Here is a 25,605-nt window from a genome sequence, read left to right as displayed (position 1 = left end):
CTTGTTAAAATAAAGTAAAATATTTTGTTGCTAAAATAAACAAATTAACATATTACCTCTGAGCATTTCCTTGACATGGAATTTGCCACATAAAACCTACTTAACTCATTAAGGTTTCTGTGCTGCTCTAAGTGATTTTTGGAATTTTTTATTTTTCTCTTACTAGAGCATGAAATTCACTGCATGGCAGAAGGGTCTGTTCACACATTTCTATTCTGATATGCTCCAGCCAAGTTAGGTTTTGCTTTCTTCTTGCTACACTAATAATTCATATTGCAATCATTGCTTGAAAGACACGTAGAATTTGAAATCAATACCACTCTAAAAGAAAAAGTCCTCATGGGAATTCCCTGGCAGTCCAGTGGTTACGACTCGCTGCTTTCACTGCTGTTGGCCTGGGTCCAATCCCTGGTCAGGAAACTAAGATCCCACAAGCCATACAGTGTGGCCAAAAAAAAAAAAAAAAAAAAAAACAGGAAAAGTCATCAGGGTGAAGAGGTCTTGAGTGGTATAAATGGGGATGTTTTAGGTAATGATTCTTCACTTCTTTGGGCATTCCCATGAATTCCATGAACACCTGTGCTCATGCAAAAACCTATGAACAAATGTTCACAGCAGCTTTATTCATACTAGCCAAAAACTGGAAACAGAGCAACACACTTCAAAGGGTGAATGGTGAAACAAACTATGCTATACTACTCAGCAACCAGAAAGGAATGAACTATTGATACATGCACTACTTGGATGGACTGGAAGTGAATTATGCAGAATAAAAAGGCCAGTCCCCGGGCTTCCCTGGTGGTGCAGTGGTTGAGAATCTGCCTGCCAATGCAGGGGACACGGGTTCAAGCCCTGGTCTAGGAAGATCCCACATGCTGCGGAGCGACTAGGCCCGTGAGCCACAATTACTGAGCCTGTGCTCCGCAACATGAGGGGCCGCGATAGTGAGAGGCCCGCGCACCGCGATGAAGAGTGGCCCCCACTTGCCACAACTAGAGAAAGCCCTCACACAGAAACGAAGACCCAACACAGCCATTAATTAATTAATTAATTAATTAAAAAAAATAGTAAGGTTATGATGCTGGTATATAGTATTAAAAAAAAAAAAAAGGCCAGTCCCCAAATGTTACATACTATGTGATTCCATTTACATGATCTTCTTGAAATAACAAAATTACAGGTTAGGGATTGGAAGAGGGGTAGCTGGTAGGTGTGACTAAAAGCAATAGCACAAGCTCCCTTGGTGGTGATAGAACAATGCTGTATCTTGATTGTGGTGGTGGCTTCACAAAAGCTACATGTAAGAAAATTGCATTGGACTACACACACTCACACACACACACACACATGCACACACACATGCACACACACACAAAAGTGCATGTATAAGTGATGGAATCTGAATAAGCTCTGTGGCTGGTAGTGATGTCCATTTTCCGGTTTTGTTACTGTACTATAGTTATGTAGGATGTCAACACTGAGGGAGGGTGAAGGGTGCATGGACCTCCCTGTACATTTCTTTGGAACCTCCTGTGAATTATTTCATAATTAAAAGTTTTAAAAGTAGACATGATAGTACAGTGAACCTCCATGTACCTATCACATGCTTCTACAATTACCAATTTTTGGCAAATCTTGTTTCATTTGGATCCTCCACGCTTACCTCTCCCTGATATTATTCTGAAGCAATTCCCAGGCATCATAGCATTTTTATCCATCAACATTTCAGTAAAAGAACCTTTATTTTTATAAATAACCATAACTCTGTGAATAATTTTTGTGTGGTAGGCATCTAATTCCTAGAGATTTTGCCCTCTTAATCCATCAGGGTTCATTACCTCAATTCATACATTTATAGAATTATTTCTTATTTTTCTTTACAGATTTTCCTTTTACATCCTTCTTTCCTTTCTTATCTTTTGGAGAATTCCTTCCCTTCTTTTGCAATTTTAGCAGGTCTTCAAATTTCCCACATCCTTTGCGTACCATTATTCCACGCCACCATGCCTGAATCTGAAAACAAGAACAGTATCAGCTGGTATCACAATGGACTGGGGATGGTTACAGCTCTTTGTTCTGGTATGTAGTTTTCAAGATGTGGAGAATGGAATGTCACTAGAACTCTGAACCTTATTTTCTCTCTTTCTCAATTGGCCAGTCATCCGGGCAAAGCATTTTTCAAGTATTTGGTGCTTTATGTGCCAGGCACTGTTCTAGACATTTGTGAAACAGCAGTTAAATACCAATGTCACTGACTCTGTGGAGCTCACATCCCAGGGAGGGGAATAGACAATAAACAATAAACACATGACTGTATAATTTGACAGATGGCGGAGGTGACAGTGCACAGCAAGGGGAATGGGTATGCCTGTGCCCTGCCTTCCTCTTGTTCCTGGACTACCTGCACTCCTACCTACGGGCAGCCCTTACTTGTTCTTGGGATCCTATTCCTTCGCACCTACTCAGGAAATCTCTTCTCTAGTAGACTCTTCGAACCTGCCAGTGGCTCCCCATTTCTCTCAGAATAAAAACTCAAGTCCTGGCCTCTCACCTTCTGAGATTCTCCCAAGGTCATTTTCACCTTTTGAGATGGACGGCATTCTGTCTATGGAATGTGTATCTCTCTAAATAAATCCATGTCTTAAACAAAAACAAACAAACAAAACCCCCCACAAAACTCAGGGCCTTGCAATGGCTTACAAAGCCCTATCCGATCTGCCCCTCCCTCCTGATCTCTTAACTCTCTCCCCCTTGCTCACTTGCTCCAGCAATGCAGGCCTCTTCACTGCTCAGACACACGCAGGCACTGCTCCAGCTCAGGGCCTTTGCCTTTACTGCTTCCTCTGCCTGGAACACTCTTCCCAATATTCAGGTGGTTCACCCCTCCACTTCTTCAAGAATTTGCTCAATTGTCATTGCTATGGACTGAATTGTGTCCCCTGCTCCCGCAATTCATATGTTGAAAAGCCTTAATTCCCAATGTGGTGGTATTTGGAGATTGGGCCTTAGAAGGTAATGAGGTTAGATAAGGTCATGAGGGTGAGGCTCTCATGATGGAATCAGTGCTCTTATAAGAAGAGACATCAGAAAGCTTGCTCTTTCTCTGTCACGTGAGGACACGGTGAGAAGGCAGCCGTCTGCAAGGCAGGAAGGGAGCTCTCACCAGAAACTGACCATGCTGGCACCATGGACCATCCCGGACTTCTAGCCTCCAGAACTGTGAGAAAATAAGTTTCTGTTGTTCAAGCCACCCAAGCTATGATATATTGTAATGGTTGCCTGAGCTAAGACAGTCATTTTCCCAATGAGGCCTACCCTGACCATCTCATTAAATTGAAACCCCTATAAATCAAAAAAAAAAAAAAAGATAAATATGAACTTATTTACAAAACAGAAAGAGACTCACAGACTTAGAAAACAAATTTATGGTTGCTGGGGGGAAGGGTGGCAGGGGAGGGATAGATTGGGAGCTTGGAATTGACATGTACACACTACTATGTTTAAAATGGATAACCAACAAGGACCTACTGTATAGCACAGGGAACTCTACTCAATATTCTGTAATAACCTAAATGGGAAAAGAATTTAAAAAGAACAGATACATGTATATGTATAACTGAATCACTTTGCTGTAGACCCGAAACTAACACAACATTGTTAATCAACTATGCTCCAATATAAAATAAAAATTAAAAAAAAAAAAAGCTAACTGAAGTAAGATCAGATGAAAGAACAGAGATTAAATATAGTAAGTGGCTACTTTAGTAGTCCAGTAGGATGGAACAGCAGTCTGAACTCTGCCAGTTTTTCCTGCCTAAATAAATGTTTGGACCAGAAAAAAAAAAATTTGAAACCCCTATAACACACACTCACACACACACTACTTCTGGCAATCTCAGTTCCCCTTAGCTTGAGTTTTTTCCAATACCAATTAATCACTTTCTAACATAGTATACAATTTTATGTTTTATATTTCATGTTCTTATTCCTGTCACACTAGGCTTTAAGCAATATGAGGACAGAACTATTTGTCCATTTTGTTCAGGGAATGTATTTCCAGTGCCTGGTACATAGTAGCAGCTCAGTAAATATTTGTTGAACGAATGAGTGAATGAGGTGGGTAGAGGTATGCTGTTTTATAGAAGGTGGATGAAGGGCAGATATGTGGATATTTGAGCAGAGGCTGAACTAAGTGAGGGCCGGTCTCGTCCACATCTGGGGGAAGCACCTCTGGGCAGAGGCAGGAGCCAGTGTTAAGGCTCTGAAGCAGGAGCACGCATGGGCCTTGAAAAAACACCAAGGACCCCATTTGTGACTGAAGTAAAGTGAAAATGGGAAGGATGAGATGCAGGGTGGAAGCAGCAGATCAGTTAAGGTGGTGATTTTCCAGGAGAACAGTATTGCCCAGGAGGGGGATTCTGGAAATTTACGAGGCTTTTTGTGTGCTAAGATTTAACAGACCTCTATTTTGTGACATGCACCCTGGTCCACAAAGACTTTCCAAGAGTGTGCAGGCTTAGATAGGTTGGAAGCAACTCATTTCCAGAGCTTTAACTTCCATCCATACCCCTCGCTGAAATGTATCTGCCAAAGAACACAACTGCTGACCCTCTAGTTGTAGCTGCCCCTTCACAACTGCCCCTCTGGCAGTCTCTCATCTACCTGAATCTGACCAGGGGGGTTGCCCTGGACTCCAAAAACCTCTGGGACACCAAAAAAAGAGATAATTAAAAATAGTAGGACTTCCCTGGTGGCGCAGTGGTTAAGAATCCGCCTGCCAATGCAGGGGACACAGGTTCGAGCCCTGGTCTGAGAAGATCCCACATGTGGTGGAGCAACTAAGCCCGTGAGCCACAACTACTGAACCTGTGCTCTAAGCCCGCGAGCCACAACAACTGAGCCCCTGTGCTGCAACTACTGAAGCCTCTGCGCCTAGAGCCTGTGCTCCGCAACAAGAGAAGTCACCGCAATGAGAAGCCAGCGCACCTGTGACGAAGAGTAGCCCCTGCTTGCCGCAACTAGAGAAAGCCCACGTGCAGCAACGAAGACCCAATGCAGCCAAAAATAAATAAATGTATTAAAAAAATAATAATATTGATGTTGGCTCTACAGACTGGGTAACCAATCCTTTTGTAAGTCAGGTGGTTTCCAGCTCTTTGCCTTCAAGAAAATTGAAGTTAATTTGTCAGCTTAGAGCCTGCTATCTATTTTTTGGGATATATCTGGAAGAAGTTCAGAGATATGTGAGGCCCTGCCACTTAAAACAAAACGATATAGGCAAAAAAAACCACTTTTTCCATTCTTGTCAACTTAAGAATTTAAACAAAGTTTCTCATCTGTAAAATAAAAAATAGGAATGGAACTGATGCCAAACTTTATCTCATTCTAGCAATAATTAATATTTATGCAATGATATATAAACTATGTGAAAAAGTCTTTCCAAAAATCCTGTAAGTCAAATAATTAAATATCAAAATTTATAATAGATTTTATATTATTTTGGTCAATTTTATACTACTACTAATTGCACTAAGACTCAATCCAGAACATTACAACACTGTGATCATAGAAAAAAATTTTAATTTAAAATTTTAATTTATATAAATATTTTTGTAGCCTAGAAGTATGAGGTAATTCGTAAATGACATACACACACACACTAAGGTTAATTCTGAGGGGAAAGTGGAATGGAAATACACGTTCAAGAAGAAAAAGAAATGACATAAAATTTTGACATGTAAGATAAGAACTTGTTTAAGTATTTTGTAAATTGATGTTTACTGACGTATCAAATCATAATGGTACTTAGATTCAATTGGATACATTTAAAATACTCATCTAAAACTCTATTTTAAGATGTCAGTATGTAAAATTCACTGGAAAGTAAATCCTTTGCAATGATTTAAACTTAGTGGCAAAAAAGGTTAAATATCAATTTTAAAATGTGCAAGAGGGTGCATGGCTTTTCAAAATACTTTTAGGAAGTATCCCCCAAATATTATTTTCATTCTTCCAGTGTAGTCATTCCTGAGTATATACATATTAAAATTAATATTTTAATATAAACTTTTTGCCTTTATGTTGCAGCTCGGGCATTATTTTGATTTATTAAAATTATGTTTGTGGTAGCTTATATTATCTATGAGTTTAATTTCAGAAGCGTAAAGGAGGTATCACACAATATTTACCAGGAAGGGGAGGATGTTAGGTCTGATATGATTGAGGGCCATTGATAAAGGGTCTTACAGACCAAAGACTAACTCTTATTTCAGGTAAAATGGAGAGTTGCCCACTTCAGCAGAGGCATGGCAAGATCTGACCTAGGTTTTAACAGCGTAGGTCTGACTGCTGAGTGGAAGATGTATCACAGGGGAAGCAGGTGAGGAAGTAGGGACACTAGTTGGAGGGCTAATGCAGTCATCTGGGTGTGAGGTGATGGGGGTTTGGACCAGTTGAATGAAGAATACTGAATACTGACTGAAGTGGACACATTCCTGGGCTGTCTAGGGTATCCTTATGTTTCCATGGGCTTGGTGGGCAAGGAGAGTGAGAAGGATCTTAGCCCTTTGATGCTAAGTTAGGGGCAGAGCAGAACTCTGGTCTCTAGACCTCTGATCCATAAATGTTTTCCTTTCTAATTTTTCAGCCTCATCTTACTGACTTTGTTAACATAAGCTTTTCACTCCAGTGAATAGTCCAACAGTTTTAGATAGTTTGGGAATTTGAAGTTTTGGTTTCTTTTGCCTATTTGTCGGCTTCTCATCTGACAAAGAGAAAAGGAACAGAAAAGACAAAAAATGCTAGGATGATGTTAAAAATCTCTCGCTTAGCCCCGGGGATATAAAAGTAAATAAGAATCTCTAGTCTCAAGGTATAGATGTGTACAGAGCAGCCTCATAAATCTATAGTTTAACACTAATCCCACTCCAAGCAACTGTGAATATGTTATACAAAATTTTTGCTGATTTTACCTTCGTTGCCATTGTCTTCATATTTCTTCTTTCTTTAAGGTATGTCCATACAGCCTCAGTGTCTTCGGCACACACTATCATTGGGGGTTCTTCCATGGGATTGCCCATCAGTGTCAGAACTTTTAGATTCACTAGACTATCCAGATTCTCTGGAAGATGGGTGATCAAGTTGTCCTCGAGCCGTAATTCTTTCAAAGCTGAAATGATTTTTTTTAAATAATGAATTTGTCTTAAAAACAAGCAAAATTAAAGCATGCATTCTTTAGTCCAATCACTTTGAAGTGTTTGTTTCCTCCTATGCCATGTAACAAAAGATGGCACATTTAATGAGGCAAACCAAGTTCTCTTTTTTATAACAACTCAAACTTGTTGGAGCCAGTGTAAATCAGTGTTAGAGACAGGAAACTAGTAAATACTAAAAAATGTTGAGAACGTTCCATTCCTCCAGGGATCAAAGAGAGGATAAAAATGCATGGTCAGGGGCATGACTAAGGAGTACCGCATACCCACCCCTGCAGCTACTCTTTGAATTATGTCCTACGGGTATGGGCAGGCAACAGCTTCCACTCATATTCCTTCATCCTCCTTTCATTAAAGAATAAGTCATAGCTTGAAAACACATCTATAAACCTGAAGATTCAGCACATTATGGCAAAAAAAAAGTTTTTATTTGGTTCCAGTAGGATCTCAGCAAAAGCCTGTTCAGTGAATGGATGGATTTACAAATAGTGGTTTAGCCTAGTGGAAAATGTTTGCATGTTCAAATATGAATCATGTATGATTTTTCATGTCAATCATGTAGCTCCAAAAGTCTCCTCTTGCTAATTTCATTACTCTGGGTCAATCCTTTTCCTTTTATTCAAGTGACGTATTGACCTAATGCAAATTTAATACAGGACCCCCAACTCCAAATTCTGGCAGATAGTAGGTATTCAGTAAATTCTTGTTCATGGCATAATGACTATATGGATGAATGCTAACTTTCTTAGCAGTTGCTATTTTCTTTTCAATTCTTAATAAACAATCTAATTGCCTTTGTGAGGCTCTTAGCTGTACTAATCTGGCACCTGGCCTTCCCCACACCACTAGGAAGCTCTGCAAGGAGATGATGGGGTAGGTCTAAGCTCTCATCACTGAGACTGATCTTTAGTAGGGCAAGGAAGCCTTCAATCATGGGAAATGCTGGCCTCAAACTCCACTGGGCTGTGGATCTACAAAGATTCCTCACCTTGTGCTTGGCAAATGGCATCTGGAAGTTGCTTAATCAGATTGCAGCGGCAATCAAGAATTTCCAAGTTGGGCATTGATCCCAAGGATACAGGCAGGTACTTGAGATAATTGTTCTCTACGTACAGCTCTTTAAGACTCTGAAATAACATGAGAGTATACCATAATGATCCTTACATTGATAAAAGAATTATGGTAACCAGAATGACCTGTGTGTTCCCATGTTCTTTCTTTCTTTTTTTTCTTTTAATATTTATTTACTGAGGCTGTTCCGGGTCTTAGTTGCTCCATGTGGACTCCTAGTTTCAGCATGCATGCAGGAGCTAGTTCCCCGACCAGGGATCGAACCTGGGCTCCCTGCATTGGGAGTGCAGAGTCTTACCCACTGGACCACCAGGGAAGTCCCTCCATGTTCTTTCAATGGGGATATTATGCATTGGGATAAAGGGAAAAACACATTTAAAGAATCATCATCAAAAACTACAATTATTTTTGAGTTAAGCCATCAGTTGCGGTTCCCATGTATGCAGGGAAAAGAGAACATGGGAATCTAGTGTTTATTTGTTTCACGAGAACTTTATGGAAAAACAGTTTGGATCATTTAACTACAAATATCATTTGCTCCCTTTCAACAGCTAATTCTCTGTGGCAGTTGCCACAGAACTGCAATTGTCACAAACATCAATCCAACATTGGCCAAGTGGATGTAGCCAAAATGTACAGAGAATAGGTTAACTATTTTCAGATTCACTGGGCAAGATTTTAATGTTTGCATTTCACCCTAAGATTTTGGAGAGTGTGGCGTGACATGTACAAGGAGCAAGTTGATGAAAGGAGTTCTATGAACACAGGGCAAAGGAATAGAGAATTAGGAACAGGTGAAAAGTACCTGTTCTGTACATGCCATTGCTCAGTTCCATGACTGGGAGTTATGTAGTGGCTTACACCTACTTTATCATTATTAAAGTGTAGCACCAGGAACATGAAAAAAAATTCTTTAAAGTACACATGCATAAAGACACTCTGGTATGGCTACTTTGAATGATGTCATCTTGTTGCTTTGCTAGGATTTAGCATAGTGCTGTGGACCCATCTTCAGCATGAACCTGGTGCAATAGTTAAGTACACCATGATATGCCTTCCACCATGCAGGGAGGGAAATCACACTGTCCCATCCAAAATGCAGACTCCCAGCCACGTCATCTGTATGATACCTTAATTTCAAAATAGTATAATTTTCAGGGAATATTTTTAAAAAGTGGAAATTAATTGGAAAGTGGTATGGCTCAGTTTCTGCAAATAAAACATGCCAAACCACACAGTAGAAACAAGTGTGGCTTGACATATCCAAGAGCAATTACAATAAAATGTTCTTGGAGTATGCATCCCAGGGCTGTTCAGGAAGACAGTGGAAACCTCAAGGTGTAACAGTGACTGCTTGCTGGGAGCTAGGGATCTTGTATGAATGATTCCACATGCAACCTGTGAGAACAACACCATGTCTTCTCAATATCAGCCAATTTAAGGAATCAGGGCATGTAATTCTTTGCCTGCTCGTTTGGGGAGGCTTACCTGTAGTTTCCTAATGCATTCTGGCATATGGGTAAGCTTGGCTCCCTGATCTTGGCCAATGTATAATTTCTCTAAAGACTCTAAAGGAAGGATTTCTTCTGGAAAGGAAGAAAACTGATTTCCAGTTAGTCCAAGAATCTTCAGTTTTGAAAGTAAACCAAAGTCTGAAGGTAACTGGAAGTATTCCAAAAAGATAAGTTTCAGGTCAAGATTATTTTTAACAGTAAGAAAATAAATTGGGTTTTTAGTTTTGAGGCAGAATGTTTAAAAAATAAGTAGAGCAACTTAGCATCTCCTACTGATGAAAAGTTAGCCCATATGTTTGCATATATAGTATTTATACTCATAGATCTAAAGTCTGGAGTTCTACTTTTCCCCCAGCCTCTCTGCTCTTTACTTTTATGCGCCGGATAAAATTAGAGCAATTTTTAACCGACTTTATTGCAAATTTTTAAGCTGTAGTGTATCAAATGCTTGACACTACTGAAAGAAAAAGTACTAAGCTTATTAGTGTAATATTGCAACTATAATATTCATAATTAATTCTGTTATTGGAACTGATCAATTAGTGACATGACCTCTCTCTCACCCTTAAAGGCTTTAGCTCAGCAATTCTGAAACTTTAGTTAAAATCTCAGGTGGAAGGAAACAATGAATTACAATTATATCTTCTGCCCTCCAGTGAATCCCAAGGCTATCTGTCCTGGTATTAGGCAGGCATTTCACAGACTCCCACTCCCAGACTTTCAGAGTTGGAAGGCCTTAAAAAGGTCTCTCTATTCTAACCCTCTAATATGGTGGTTGAATATGTTCCATAGCTAGCCATCCAGCCCATATTTAAACACCACCTCCTGGGATGAAAAGCTCATTGGATGAAGACCACTACTTATCAAATTTCCTTCTCCTGTCAAGCCAAAATCTGTGTCACTAATACATCCACCTATTGGCCTCTTTCTGGCCCTCTGGAACCACATGGAAAAATCTCATTCTTAAAATATGTGACACAATCACCCTATTGATTATGTTACAGAAATGCCTATTTTCTTGTAGGAAAACAGGCCCAACTCTGTGTCTTAATAGCTTCTTAACTCATTTTGAAATATAGTTCCCTTACCTGGTTTTATTCCTCACTGGGAAATCCTTCCTCACAGGTCCCTGCTTCAGCCTTTGGGCTTTCCTCCCACCCATTCCCTAATCTGCCACTCTACTTTTCATGAGAATGGTTAATAGAGTTTGGCTCAGCCCAATCTCTCTCTAGATGGGTGGAATAGGTAAATAATTAGTGAATAGATTATCTCTATAGTGGGCTTTCTTTTGACCTACAGGCAAAAGTCTCATACACCTGGAATCTGCCATAAGACATTTTTCTCTTTATTGTGTAGTGTGAGGGTTCATTTTCTTAAAAAGTTATAAACTGTTTACAGTTTTACTTATTTATTAACATTAAAAAAAGAAAACTCAGAACAAGTCAACCTCCAGAGAAACTGATGTTTAAGCTTTCCTTCTCGGCTATTTCAAAATTCTTCATTAGGCCCTTAGATCCCTTCAGTGGGAAGCATCTGCATTCAGTGCAGTCCAAAATAATGGGGAAAGAGTTTCCAATCTAACCACTTCATTATAACCTAGTCATTTCACTCTTATTGCTGTTTACTTAGTTCATAGGTTTAGCTTTCCTTTTTCAAAAGCCCACTGAATTTTAAAGGTTTTTTTCCCCCAGGATATTTAAGATCTAATAATTAATCCCATCACAGTCATATTAAAGTATAGTGTAAGTAAATTTGGATGTACAGAAAACCTGCAGAGCGTCAAATGAGAACAATTATTGCTGACACTATAATTGAGCTGTAGCCATTCTGAGGTTGAATTTTCCCCCTTAATAGTGTGAATGAAACATGTTAGCAGCCAAATCAGTAAACAAAAGATGTTGCAGCCACCTGACAGTGAGCCCTGAGGGAAGTCAGGATGGAGACAAATGGGCTGCCCACTCCCAAGCCCTCAGCCACTGCAGTCAACCTCCAGGGTGCACCCTGAGGAGACTCAGGATGGGAAAGCACAGGATACTGGCCCTAGATAGCTGAGGCGCATATCAAAGGAATGATTTCAGTGAGCCCAGACTCTTGCACCTTCCCATACACAGAAAAGCGCTAAATTCCTTAACTTGAGAATTTGGTTTTCTTTAATTAACAGTAATCTTTTGAAGTTCTGACTACCTAGACTTTGTTGCAAAAAGTCCTGTATATCTCCGCTCCTCCCTTCCGTCTGTGGAGCAGTCCCTCTGAGCTATCTGAGAGGCTGCGTCCCCTGCTTAAGTCCTCAGTTTTGTCCACAAAATAAAACATACTTCTCAACTTTTAGGTTGTCTGTCTTTTTTCAGTCAACAATAGAAATGTACCATACAAATAAAATCCATCTAGATACACACTGAAAATTAGCTATTTTTGCCTCCATCTAGGCAAGAAAAAGCTACTGGCCAGGCTTCTAGCGTCAGAAGCCCATGAGGTAAATTTTGGGGTGTGAGAGATAAGGAGTTGGCTTATAGGCAACGTGTCATTATGGAGAGAGATGCATTGGGAGGTTGCTGGAGGCATAATAGGAAATTGAAAAAGGAAGACAAAAGCCGCAGAAATACCATCATAAGAACTGAAGAATAATAAGCACTGGTACATGGAGATTTTCACGTTCAACATAATAACATTGAACGTGTTCACATTTCGGTGCAGTTTGACTTGCAGTAAAACTTGGTATTGGGTGAGGCTAATCTTTGTTAAGGAGCCATCTGTGTGTGATTCCCTCCTCCACCCTGATTTCTTAAAATGTCTCACAGGAAAGGGTTAGGTATCACTCATGACTCAATAGGATTTAAGTGAACTTCCCAAGGGCGCCTTATGTTTTGAGCCTTTCACTCCAACTGTGGAATGACAGACTTTGTTCACTATAAAAGGAATTTCTTACAGGAGCTGCAGAAGAATTGGGAGACGGGCAGAGGGCTTCTCATAGAACCTCTAAAATCCTCCAAGGTGGGCTGCTACCTAAGTAGAGATTAAGTCCTAGATTCTCTTCCTAAATCTTAAAGTCATCATCAGAATATTTACTTCCTGAAAGGCAGTTTTGAAACTCTCTAGCAATGAGGAAAACCAAAAAAAAAAAAAAAACCCCGAAGTTCTAGAAATTGAAAGTCTAGTAAAAGATTAAAAAAGAACAAAAAACAACTTTAAGGCTAGGACTTTTATAATGTACGAAGTACATGAGAGTGGTGTTCACGGCTAGGAAAAACAGACCTAATATTTGGTTACTGTTGTTGATTTCCAAACCTCCCTTTCTCTCTCTCTACAGTTGTCTTTTGCTTTTAACAGAACTCTGTTCTTTTAAATTTTCAAATATGAAAAAAAATAGAGATATATTCAATATCTTGTAATAACCTATAATGGAAAAGAATCTGAAAAAGAAACATATATACACAACTGAATCACTTTGCTGTACACCTGAAACTAACACCACATTGTAAATCAACTACACTTCAATAAAAACATAAAATAAAAAAAAGCATCTGTACCCGCCGTCCAAACCTTTTGTTAATGAACAAAATGAAATACTGCAATTAAAATTGAGTTCTTATGATCCCATCCTCATCTCCTTGACTTCCTCCCTCTTCCAAGAGGCAGCCATTATTAGGAATTTTGTGAGTTTTTTTTCCAGTACATATTTTTATACTTTTATTACATATAAAAATATCCATAAAATGTGTTGTGTGTATGTAGTTTTGTGTAATTAAAGATTTATATGTGATATAATATTCTGCAGTTAGGTGTTTTACTTTTTAATAAACATCACAATTTTGAGATCTATCCACATTGGCACGTATAACTCCAGTTCACTTAAATTATTGTGCAGTATTCCATTTTACAAATATACCGCAATTTACTTGCGAATTCCTCTACCCACTGACATTTAGATTATCTCCCATACGTCATGATTATCAGCAATGCTATGATGAACGTTTTTGAACACACCACCCTGCATACATGTGGGAGAGTTTCTCTGGGGACAAACTGATTTTGCAGTTTCCCATGAATGGAACGTTAAGGCCTAAGGTTGTATGTGTCAGAGAACTCTGCTGTTTCAGGAAACCCCGTTAGGAGGTGGTCTTGTTAAGAACATGAACCCTGCAACCCAATGCTGTGGGCTGGCATCCTGTCTCTCATGTACAGGTGTGTGGCCTTGACAAGTTAGTTAAGCTCCCCATGCCTCATTTTCCTCATAGATCATTGAGGATAATATCACCCACACTGAAAAGTTATTGTGAGGATTTAATGGGATAATATCAATACATGTAAAACATTTAGCCCAGTGACTGGCACATACATATTGTAAGTAACCGTCAGCTACCATTTATGATCACTATTGCTATTCAGGGGGGAAAAGTAACATAAATGGTGACCCTGTTGGATACATCTGTTAACCCCGGATTTTCACTCATAAACTCAGTTCGAATTTCCTGATGTTTAGACACAGAACTACGCCAATTTAGGGCCGGAAGGGCCCTTGGTGGGAGCATAGCGACAGCCAGGAAGGGAATCGGTACCTGGCATATTTTATTATCATCCAGCGCCAGGATTTCCAGGTTCTGCAGCTCACAGATCTGCAACGGACAGCGTTCCAGATAGTTCTGGCTGAGATCGAGGAAGCGCAGGTTAACCAGGCGTCGGAAGGGGCGGCGCAGCACCCGCAGGCCGGTGTTGTGCAGGTAGAGCAGGTGCAGCGAGGTCCACCTGCAAAGGAGGTGCGGCACCTTCTCCAGGCGGTTCCCGCTCAGCCCAATCTCCGTCACCTGCGAGAGCTCGGCCAGGGTGTGCGGGATGGAGTGGAGGCGATTGTGGGATAAATCCAGCACCGACAGCTTGGAACACTGGCACAGCGACTCCGGGAGAACAGGCAGGCTGTTGTACGCCACGTAGAACTTCTGCAGCTTCGTCAGGTTCCCAATCTCTTCTGGGATGACACTTAGCTTGTTCTCATCCAGGTCGATGACCTCCAGGTTGTAGAGACCACACAGCTCCAGAGGGAAAACTTCAAGTTGGTTTCGCTTCAGGTGGATCTCCCTCAGCTTGGTCTGGTTCACCATTTCCTTGGGCAGAGATTTCAGGTGGTTTCCCGCCAGTCCGAGCAGCTCGAGGTGGTGAAGGTGTCTACAGACGAGGATGGGGATCTCCGCCAGGTCCGTGCGGTAGAGGCGGAGCTCACGCAACTTGCGCATGCCGCTGAGGACCCGAAGGGACGAGGCCGGGAGCGGGTTGTCGCTCAGGTCCAGGCCCTCCAGGTTGCTCAGCTTCCCCAGCTCGGGGCACAGATTCTTCAGCTTGTTCTTGTTCAGGTAGAGGATCCTGACGTTCCTTAAATGCTGAATATCCTTGGGGATTTCTGCTATCTGGTTGTTTTCCAGATGCACTTCCTCTAATTCTCGTAAGCCTAAAATCTCCGCTGGAATGGTAAGCAAGCTCTGATTAGAAGCGTCAATGAAAAATGTTCTATCAGAGACCTGCTGTGGATCATTTTTCTGATGAATTCTAGATGAATGTCCTGATTTTGTGCTGTCATTTGACATTATTCTGATGGAAAGTTCAAATATTCAAAATCTGAAATATTGTGAAAAGAAAGAAAAAAATATCAGTTTACCTGCCACCAGATTTGGTATCCTTAAGAGAAATAAAATTCAGTTGATTAAATTTAGTGCTCACTACGACACAACATAAAATGTAGGTTTTTGTGTTTCATGTTGGGAGAAGATTCCTCTTTCTCCTAACAGGTTGACTCATATTTTAAAAAAAGGATTGTCTAATTTCAATTTTTTAGAAATGCCTCTTTTGATTCTATTTTCAGGTTGGATGTGGAAGGTTGCAAAAGATCATTGCTCTTACCATAAACACCGAGAAAACATTAGGAAAAAAATAGTATTTTAAAATATTGCATTTGGGGGAGTTCCCTGGTGGCTTAGTGGTTAGGATTCCGGGCTTTCACTGCCGTGACCTGGGTTCAGTCCCTGGTCAGGGAACTGAGCTCCTGCAAGCTGCGTGGCCAAAAAACGAAACAAAAATTGCATTTTTCCTTAAAACCCCCAGAGAGTTGTGGATGTAAAGAAGGCCAGTAGAATTAAATTCTAGAGATGGACTAGTCATTCCTAAATAAGGAGAGACCAGTGGGCACTTTCATGCCCGGTGGCATTTTCAAGTTTGGGGACTGGCGTGTGGAGAAGCAAGCCTGCCATAGGCATAGGCAAAGGAACTTCTGGGACAAGGAAAAACCAGCCAAACTTTTAACAGCCACGTGTGAGCGGGCACGGTGGGTTAGAATCTGTCAAACCGAGGGTAGTCATCAGTCAGGTCCATTAAACTATAACTTGCTTAATAAATAATACACTGTAACCTGTCTTCACTGATCAAGCTCGCTTCAATTGTTTTTACAAAAACTTGCGTATCCTCCAAGCATCGCGTAGCCTAAACAATGCATTACAAGACCCATTCACCACCCCTATAGATAGTATCTCTGACGTACGAGTCGTAAGGTGTTTGCCCGATTTGTTTTTCAGGAACTTGGAGTCAGCTATGGTCCAGGTGGCTCTCCAGCCAGTTAAGACTGGTTGGGACTACTGACCCTGCAACTGGGCATGCACGAGTGTCTGATCGGTGACCATTTGCCGTCAAAGGGTCAAAAACTCCACCCTCAGAGGACGCTAATGTCACGGTATTCTGAACATGCGTCCCATGAAGAATCATGTAGCTTAGTTGTGCCTGCGCAGAACGACGATTACCTCACTTTTTTCTTATCTTTCCCCATGCTCCCCACACCTCAGGCCACCCTGCTTCTTTATCTCATAAATATCCTAAGCCCCTTGTCTTTGGGGAGGTGGATTTGTGACTTGTTCTTTTGTCTCCCCGCTTGGCTGCTTTGTGAATCAACCCTTTCTCTGCTGCAAACTTCCACATCTCAGTGTTTGGCTTGCTGTGTTCTCAGGCAGATGAACCTGGTTGGTAGCATCAGGAGCTGAATGCAGAGCCAATTCTCCCCACCAGCTAGTTCAACCCTAATGGACTGGGGCTGACTCCATGGCCTTAGGAAAAGTTGCAGGTGGGATGAAAAAGTAGAGAGAGATCCTCTTGTCTCATGGTCTTAGATCCCTAAGCCTGGCTGGGGGGAAGCATTTCAATCCCTAAGTAAGACATTTGAAATTGCAGTGAACAGAAATGAATTAAAGTTGCAACCCAGAAAGAAATTAAAGGGACAGATAGATCATGTCCATGGGTTAGAACTCTCAATGGTAAGATGTCAGTAGTCCCCAAACCGATCTGTTGTTTCAGTGCAATCCCAATCAAAATCTCAGCAAGCTTTCTTTTTTCTTTTTGGTAGAAGTTCATATGCTGATTTTAAAATTTATATGAAAACGTAAAAGACTTAGAATTGCAAAAGACAATCTTGAATAATAACAAAAGTGGCAGACTTACACTACTAGATTGACAAATCTTACAAATCTAAGATGTTAATTTTGTATTGCAGAAGACTAAGCCCTTGGTTGTTAATACACGCACACACACACACAGACACACGTGCACATGCACAGCCTAAGGGGGAAGGCAGGGAAGACTATGACATGATGGTGGCCAGGTTGATTGTGGCATCTCTGCACTTGCCTTTTAGGGTGGCGGCTTTCCTGCTGGAGGACTAGGCCTCCCATCCAGCACAGAGGCCCAGGCAAGATGGAGGGGGGTGAGTTTCCAGCCCCACACTTAATATTATTGCTTCTTGCAGCATAGCAGCATGGGGTTCAGATCCTCGTTGCTATATGCCTAGCCTCAAAAAGAGCTCTGGGATGGTGTTGTCCTCTGTTATTTAAAGAAAGGAGAAGATGGGGAATTCCCTGGTGGTCCAGTGGTTAGGCCTAAGTGCTTTCACTGCCATGGGCCCGGGTTCGATCCCTGGTCTGGGAATCCCGCACGCTGTGTGGCCAAAAAAAAAAAAAAAAAAAAAAAAAAACCGGAGAAGATGTATCATGGATTAAATTATGTCTAGAACTAGTTGTCTCCAACATCTTTGTCCTTATCTAATACTGTTCAGTCCTGTAGGATAAGATCTCATTTCCTAAATACAGATGACTGACAATGCTGACAGCTCCTAGGCAATCAACAGTATCCAGACTGAGGTGATAATATAAATAAAATAGAAATAGAGGACACCAAGGACACCTAGTTATGTGCTCTAGGTTTTACTTAACCAATTTAATCCTCACGAGAACTCTAAGGAGGCACGATTACAATCCCTGTTTCACAGGTAAAGAAAGTAAATAACTAAAAGGGCTCTTAGGACATAGTAGGAAGCAGGAGCAGAGCTTTTGACCTAACCTCACCTCCTCACCTAGGTTTTTAACATCATTTGTTCACAAGAAGCCTGGTTTTTTTCTTTTTTTTTTTTTAATTGTGGTACATTTCTTTTTAATTAATTAATTAATTAATTTATTTATGGCTGTGTTGGGTCTTCGTTTCTGCGCGAGGGCTTTCTCTAGTCGCGGCAAGCGGGGGCCACTCTTCATCGCGGTGCGCGGGCCTCTCACTATCGCGGCCTCTCTTGTTGTGGAGCACAGGCTCCAGACGCGCAGGCTCAGTAGTTGTGGCTCATGGGCCTAGTTGCTCCGCGGCATGTGGGATCTTCCCAGACCAGGGCTCGAACCCGTGTCCCCTGCATTGGCAGGCAGATTCTCAACCACTGTGCCACCAGGGAAGCCCGAGAAGCCTGGTTTTAATTAAAATCTTTCTTCTTGGGTGTGAAGTTTCAGGCTTGATTTTTCTCTTCCAGTCTTCCTACACAGTCATCTGGGGGAAATTTGTGTGCACTGGCCACTCTAATTAGGGTTCGCACAAGTACATCTGGGCTTCCAGACACATAAAAGAACTTATTTCTCTTAACATTCATCCTGCTCTGTGATGAGACCTTCCTAGAAGGTCTTGAATGTGTGTGTATATTATCTCACATTAATCATATCCCATATGTGTTTGGAATCAAGTTGCTAGCCCTCTGAAAGCTATTTATATTGTATATGCTTAGTGGACTTAATAAAAGGAGGTTCTAAAGCCAGGATTTGCAACAGCTGCCAGTAAATAAGAATGGGGAAGACTGATTCTTTATTGGCTATTTTTTCCTAGGGATTACTTTCTGAAAATGGTCAAATTAACTTATTACAACCCAGTATTACTGAGAAGTTTCTGAGTGGAATTACTGTTGCATCGTCATTTCAAGGAGTGAGGGTTTGGAGACTTTAATAAATAGCCCTTCTTCGTGTAAATTTAATGCCCAAGAAAACCATTTAAGAAAATAACTCTCTCAAGTTTACATCAAGTGTTGATACTTCTGTCTCCAAGTCTAATTACACACAAACTGGATAGGTAAGATTAGGGTCCTGAGGTTAATATGACGTGTGACTCTCTCTGATAGCAAAAATAACCATTTCTAGTTAAAATAATTTCAAGATTTTACTTAAAACTTCACCTGGGAGATCTTCTCCCTCTAACACAGACAAGCTAAAAGTAACCTTAATTAACCTAGGACTGGAGAATCATGTAATGGTAACACCACCCCTTGCTTTGATAAAAATTTCTGGGAAACTATAATATCCCTTGAAAAAATTTTAAGTCTCCTCTCAAGTAATACTGAGATGAAGTTCCATATAAACTTCTGACTTGAAGTTCCATATAAACTATAGAAAGTTGAGTGGACAACTTTCTATAAGCAAGTAATTTTAGATTTTGGGCAGGGGCAAGGGAGAATCTACATGGCTCAGCTAATAATAAAGGCAGATTCTCTGGGTGTGATATTGTGATATAATAAGAAATATATGGTCTTGGTCTTTTCCCCCAAGTTCTTGACACAAGAACTTCTAAAACCCTTGGAATTTTCTGAGTAATAGGAGTGAGAATAGAGGAATGGAACATCTCTTGCTATTCATAATAAGCCCCTTTCAACCACACCCGAGTTTATACTAATCAGGTGACTCTAGTTGGGGCCCCAGATAGCTTCAGGATGGAGGCTGGTTGCCAGAGGAATGAACACATGTTTAGAGGGGTGGAACTTTCAGCCTCAGCCCCCAACCTTAGAGAAGGGGAGAGGGGCTGGAGATTGAGTTAAATCACCAATGGCCAATGATTTAATCAATCATGCCTCTGTAATGGAACCTCCATAAAAAACATCTTTGGTTTAGAGAGCTTCTGAACTGGTGAACACATAGAGTACTGGGAGGGTGGTGTGCCTGGAGAGGGCACAGAAGCTCTGCATCACTTCCCCATACACTGCCCTATGCATCTCTTCCATTTGGTTGTTCCTGAGTTGTATCCTTTAAAATAAACTGGTAACAGTAATGTAGGGAAGCAAAACTTGCCATCCTAAAATATCTCTTTAGTGTACAGATTATTTCAAGGTGAAAACAATCAAGGCCCAAAAAACTCAAGAAGAAATTTTTTTTTTAAACATCTTTATTGGAGTATAATTGCTTTACATTGTTGGGTTAGTTTCTGCTGTATAACAGAGTGAATCAGCTACACGTATACATATATCCCCGTATCTCCTCCCTCTTGCATCTCCCTCCCACTCTCCTGCCTCCCCCAATCCCACCCCTCTAGGTGGTCACAGAGCACCGAGCTGATCTCCCTGTGCTATGCGGCTGCTTCCCACTAGCTATCTGTTTTACATTTGGTAGTGTATATATGTCCATGCCACTCTCTCACTTTGTCCTACCTTACCCTTCCCCCTCCCCATGTCCTCAAATCCATTCTCTGCATCTGCGTCTTTACTCCTGTCCTGCCCCTGGGTTCATCGGAACCATTTTTTTTTTGTTTTTTTAGATTCCGTATATATGTGTTAGCATACGATATTTGTTTTTCTCTTTCTGACTTACTTCACTCTGTATGACAGATTCCAGGTCCATCCACCTCTTTTTATGGTTGAGTAATATTCCATTGTGTATATGTGCCACATCTTCTTTATCCATTCATCTGTCGATGGGCACTTAGGTTGCTTCCATGTCCTGGCTATTGTAGATAGTGCTGCAATGAACATTGTGGTACATGACTCTTTTTGAATTATGGTTTTCTCAGGGTATATGCCCAGTAGTGGGATTGCTGGGTCATATGGTAGTTCTATTTTTAGTTTTTTAAGGAACCTCCATACTGTTCTCCATAGTGGCTGCATCAATTTACATTCCCACCAACAGTGTAGGAGGGTTCCCTTTTCTCCACACCCTCTCCAGCATTTATTGTTTGTAGATTTTTTGATGGTGGCCATTCTGACCGGTGTGAGGTGATACCTCATTGTAGTTTTGATTTGCATTTCTCTAACGATTAGTGATGTTGAGCATCCTTTCATGTGTTTGTTGGCAATCTGTATATCTTTTTGGAGAAATGGCTATTTAGGTCTTCTGCCCATTTTTGGATTGGGTAGTTTTTTTGATATTGAGCTGCATGAGCTGCTTGTATATTTTAGAGATTAATCCTTTGTCAGTTGCTTCGTTTGCAAATTCTCCCATTCTGAGGGTTGTCTTTTCATCTTGTTTATGGTTTCCTTTGCTGTGCAAAAGCTTTTAAGTTTCATTAGGTCACATTTGTTTATTTTTGCTTTTATTTCCATTTCTCTAGGAGGTGGGTCAAAAAGGACCTTGCTGTGATTTAAGTCATAGAGCATTCTGCCTATGTTTTCCTCTAAGGGTTTTATAGTGTCTGGCCTTACATTTAGGTCTTTAATCCATTTTGAGTTTCTTTTTGTGTATGGTGTTAAGGAGTGTTCTAATTTCATTCTTTTACATGCAGCTGTCCAGTTTTCCCAGCACCAATTATTGAAGAGGCTGTCTTTTCTCCATTGTATATTCTTGCCTCCTTTATCAAAGACAAGGTGACCATATGTGTGTGGGTTTATCTCTGGGCTTTCTATCCTGTTCCATTGATCTGTATTTCTGTTTTTGTGCCAGTACCATACTTGTGCCAGTCTTGATTACTGTAGCTTTGTAGTATAGTCTGAAACTGGGGAGCCTGATTCCTCCAGCTCTGTTTTTCTTTCTCAAGATTGCTTTGGCTATTCGGGGTCTTTTGTATTTCCATACAAATTGTGAAGTTTTTTGTTCTAGTTCTGTGAAAAATGCCATTGGTAGTTTGATAGGGATTGCATTGAATCTGTAGACTGCTTTGGGTAGTAGAGTCATTTTCACAATGTTGATTCTTCCAATCCAAGAACATGGTATATCTGTCCATCTGTTTGTATCATCTTCAATTTCTTTCATCAGTATCTTACAGTTTTCTGCATACAGGTCTTCTGTCTCCTTAGGTAGGTTCATTCCTAGGTATTTTATTCTTTTTGTTGCAATGGTAAATAGGAGTGTTTCCTTAATTTCTCTTTCAGATTTTTCATCATTAGTGTATAGGAATGCAAGAGATTTCTGTGCATTAATTTTGTATCCTGCTACTTTACCAAATCCATTGATTAGCTCTAGTAGTTTTCTGGTAGCATCTTTAGGATTCTCTATGTATAGTATCGTGTCATCTGCAAACAGTGACCGCTTTACTTCTTCTTTTCCGATTTGGATTCCTTTTATTTCTTTTTCTTCTCTGATTGCTGTGGCTAAAACTTCCAAAACTATGTTAAATAACAGTGGTGAGAGTGGGCAACCTCGTTTTGTTCCTGATCTTTGTGGAAATGGTTTCAGTTTTTCACCGTTTCCCTACTGTTGCCAAATTATTGATCTGAAATAGCTTCTCAGGACTTATTTCTTTTAAATAGACTCAAAGTGGCATTTTATCCATTTCAAAAATGTTTATATCTTTCAGTCCTGCACCCATACCACCAAACTATAGACCTAGTAATTTATAAACAAAACCTCTTTTCTTCTTTTTCTTTTTTAAAATTTGGGTTTTCAAACTGTTATCTTGCATAACGAATGAGCAAGAAGGCATTGGGCACTGTTCCATTTACTAATCATTGATATACTTTCTCATCTCTTCAGAAAATAAGAATGTAGACTTCATATAACTCACTCTTCTTTTATCCATGGGCCAAAACATTTTTAATAACAGAACACCAATTTTTCCATATTCAGTACACAAACAACATGCATGCATTAACCCCACCAGAAATCAGCACTTCAGCAGAAAATTCAACCAGGAATTTACTCTGCTTGCTAGCAGCTCAGTTGAGCCATCTGAGAGTTGGAAAAAATAGCTAATGAATATATTAAATATTAATTTCCCCAGATCCTTTGAGTTCTATCTCCATATTATCAGGAAATAACTTACTAGACCATATTATCTGTGTTTCCTCAAGACATGACTTCCTTAAGTCATAATTAAACACCATGCTGTTGGCTTTTTAAATAAAATAACAATAAAAGAAAGAATCATTTGAAAAATATTTCTGGATCTTCTACAAACCTATAGTCAAAGACATGTCTATTAAGTTACTTACATAAATATACACCGACTAAGCCTTCCTACTATAAGGTGCCAGAGAAATGTAAATGCTGCCTTTTATTGAAGCATGGGGATCGCATACAGTCAGCCCTCCATGTATCTGATGGTTCCACATCCATGGATTTGACCAACCTCAGATGAAAAATATTCGACTAAAAAAATCCAGAAAGTTTCAAAAGCAAAACTTGAATTTGCCGTGCCCTGGCAACTATTTCATAGCTTTTACATGGTATTTACAGCTGTTTATATAGCATTCACATTGTATTAGGTATTATACGTGGTCTAGAGGTGATTTAAAGGATGCAGGAGAATGTGCATTGGTTATATGCGAATACTATGCTGTTTTATATAAGGGACTTGAGCATCCACGGATATTGGGATCCGAGTGGGTCCTGGAACTAATCCCTGAGGATACCGAGGGACGACAAGGAATGACATCCTCCCATATCTTCTTTGGTTCTGACTTCTAGAAAGCTCAGATTCGAGTTAGACCTCTACTCCGAGTTCTTGACACATAAGCACCCAGTGAATCCACTCAGCATCCCTCTCCCCTGGTCCCCTACCCCCCCCAATCAGGGAGGGTTTTTTTCCCCCAAACTACATCCCTCCTCCATATCTGGAAATCACTGGGGGTGATGAGAAAGGTACTAATGGAAATGAGCTGTACATGTGGTGTCTTTTTGACCATCCTATTTGATACGCATTTTGACATTGCAGGCTGTCGTTCTGTGTAAATACTGTTTGTGTTTTGCTAAGGCACATGGGGAGAACAGTGCTGAAGGTGCTGTTTGTCTGGTTAAAGCAGCTCTTTCCTGTTTATCCTGTCCTGACCCTGTTTGTTAGTCACTCTCTAGAACAAAAGTCTAATTCTGCCCTTCTTGCTCCTTTGGAAGAGTATTCTTCCCTTCCCCTGGGGCAGCAATTAATTAATCCTCAACCTCTCTTTCCCCTATTTTCTTAACTCAAAATTCTTTAAGGGAGGAATAGGGAAGGGCGGGTGCTGAACTGCACCTACACTCACACTTCAGTATTTCAGGTTACCTCTCAACTTTGTTTGTAGCACGTGGGATAAATGAAAATATAATTGTCTTTTCTATCATCATCATGTGTAATCTGAAGAAATACTTCAAGAGATGCTTAAAATCTGTGGGCTACACAGGGTTTCAAGAGACCTCTGCCTCGCCTGGCACAATTTCTTGGCAGTGGAGTGGTGGTCTGGAATTGGCTGGTGGGGGAGTGGGAAGGAGAGAGGACTCAGACATTTTGTTTTTCACCTTTGAACTGTCTTCCTAAATGGCCTGTTTTTACCTTGAGGATCTTCCTTGCACCTTTGCTCAGGCAAGGAGTCTCTGACTGGCTCCAGAGTCCTCTACAGCAGGGGTCCCCAACCCCTGGGCCATGGACCGGTACCGGTCCGCAGCCTGTTAGGAACCGGGCCGCACAGCAGGAGGTGAGTGGCGGCGAGTGAGCGAAGCTTCACCTGCCGCTCCCCATCGCTCACATTACAGCCTCAGCCATCCCCCCTCACCCCCCCACCCTACATGCCTCCCCCTCCCCCCCCACCCCTCACCCCCCCATGTCTGTGGAAAAATTGTCTTCCACAAAACCGGTCCCTGGTGCCAAAAAGGTTGGGGACTGCTGCTCTACAGGGGCCTACCACTTCTCTTTGATCTATGGTAACCCCAAATAGAGGGCCTTCCTTCCCTCCTTCCTTTTCTTCTCTCCCCCAGGCCCAAGTACCAAATCCTGACCATGTTACCCTGTAACTATCACTGGGTTCTGTCTCCTTCTCATTCCCCAAAGTCCAGTCTTAGCTGAGGCTTTATGATCTCTCCTGAGCTGCTTTATACTGCATCTCCCCTAGGTCGTGTCAAATTCATCCTCCATCAGCTGTTCCCCATCTGAGAGCTCCCAGTGCCCTGCCCCGTAACAGCTGTGCTTCTCAGAGGATGCACAGGACTCCACGTGGATCTGGCCTCGCTTGCCACACAGCTCCCCCTTCGCCCCCAATACAGACACAGTCCGGGCTCATCTGGGCAGCCCCAAGTACCTGCACATCTCCAGAAACACACAAAGCAGTTTTGCCCTCTGGCAGGTTCACCCGGGCCAGTCAGGATGATACCTCTTCCAAGAAGCCCTCCCTGATGCTCCCACCCCTCCACAAGACTGATCGACAAGCCCCTTTATGCCCCCTTACCTCCGCGCCCCATCCGTGCTAGTGCCACTCTGTGCTTTTGCGCCTGGCCTCCGCAGGTATGTGCACACTTTGGGGAGAGGACTGTGTCATAATCGTCTTTGTATCCCCGGCCCCTAGCCCATCAGCTGTGCCCCCTAAACCTCGAGAA

The 25,605-nt window shown here is 41.2% G+C and overlaps 1 protein-coding gene across 1 annotated transcript; it reads right to left on the bottom strand.

Moving 5' to 3' along the window:
- Positions 1–1,720: 1,720 nt before the first annotated feature.
- On the bottom strand, positions 1,721–25,569 carry LRRIQ4 (leucine rich repeats and IQ motif containing 4). The gene is given in 9 exon segments (XM_036850010.1): positions 1,721–2,013; positions 6,972–7,168; positions 8,200–8,338; positions 9,771–9,944; positions 14,353–14,505; positions 14,507–14,749; positions 14,751–14,846; positions 14,848–15,403; positions 25,458–25,569. Coding segments are annotated over 8 exon segments (1,680 nt in total). The 5' UTR covers positions 15,373–15,403; positions 25,458–25,569; the 3' UTR covers positions 1,721–1,860.
- Positions 25,570–25,605: the final 36 nt, after the last annotated feature.

Source organism: Balaenoptera musculus, chromosome 4 (genome assembly GCF_009873245.2).
Source record: "Balaenoptera musculus isolate JJ_BM4_2016_0621 chromosome 4, mBalMus1.pri.v3, whole genome shotgun sequence".
Classification (NCBI taxonomy): domain Eukaryota; kingdom Metazoa; phylum Chordata; class Mammalia; order Artiodactyla; family Balaenopteridae; genus Balaenoptera; species Balaenoptera musculus.
This window is presented reverse-complemented; position numbering and strand designations above follow the sequence as displayed.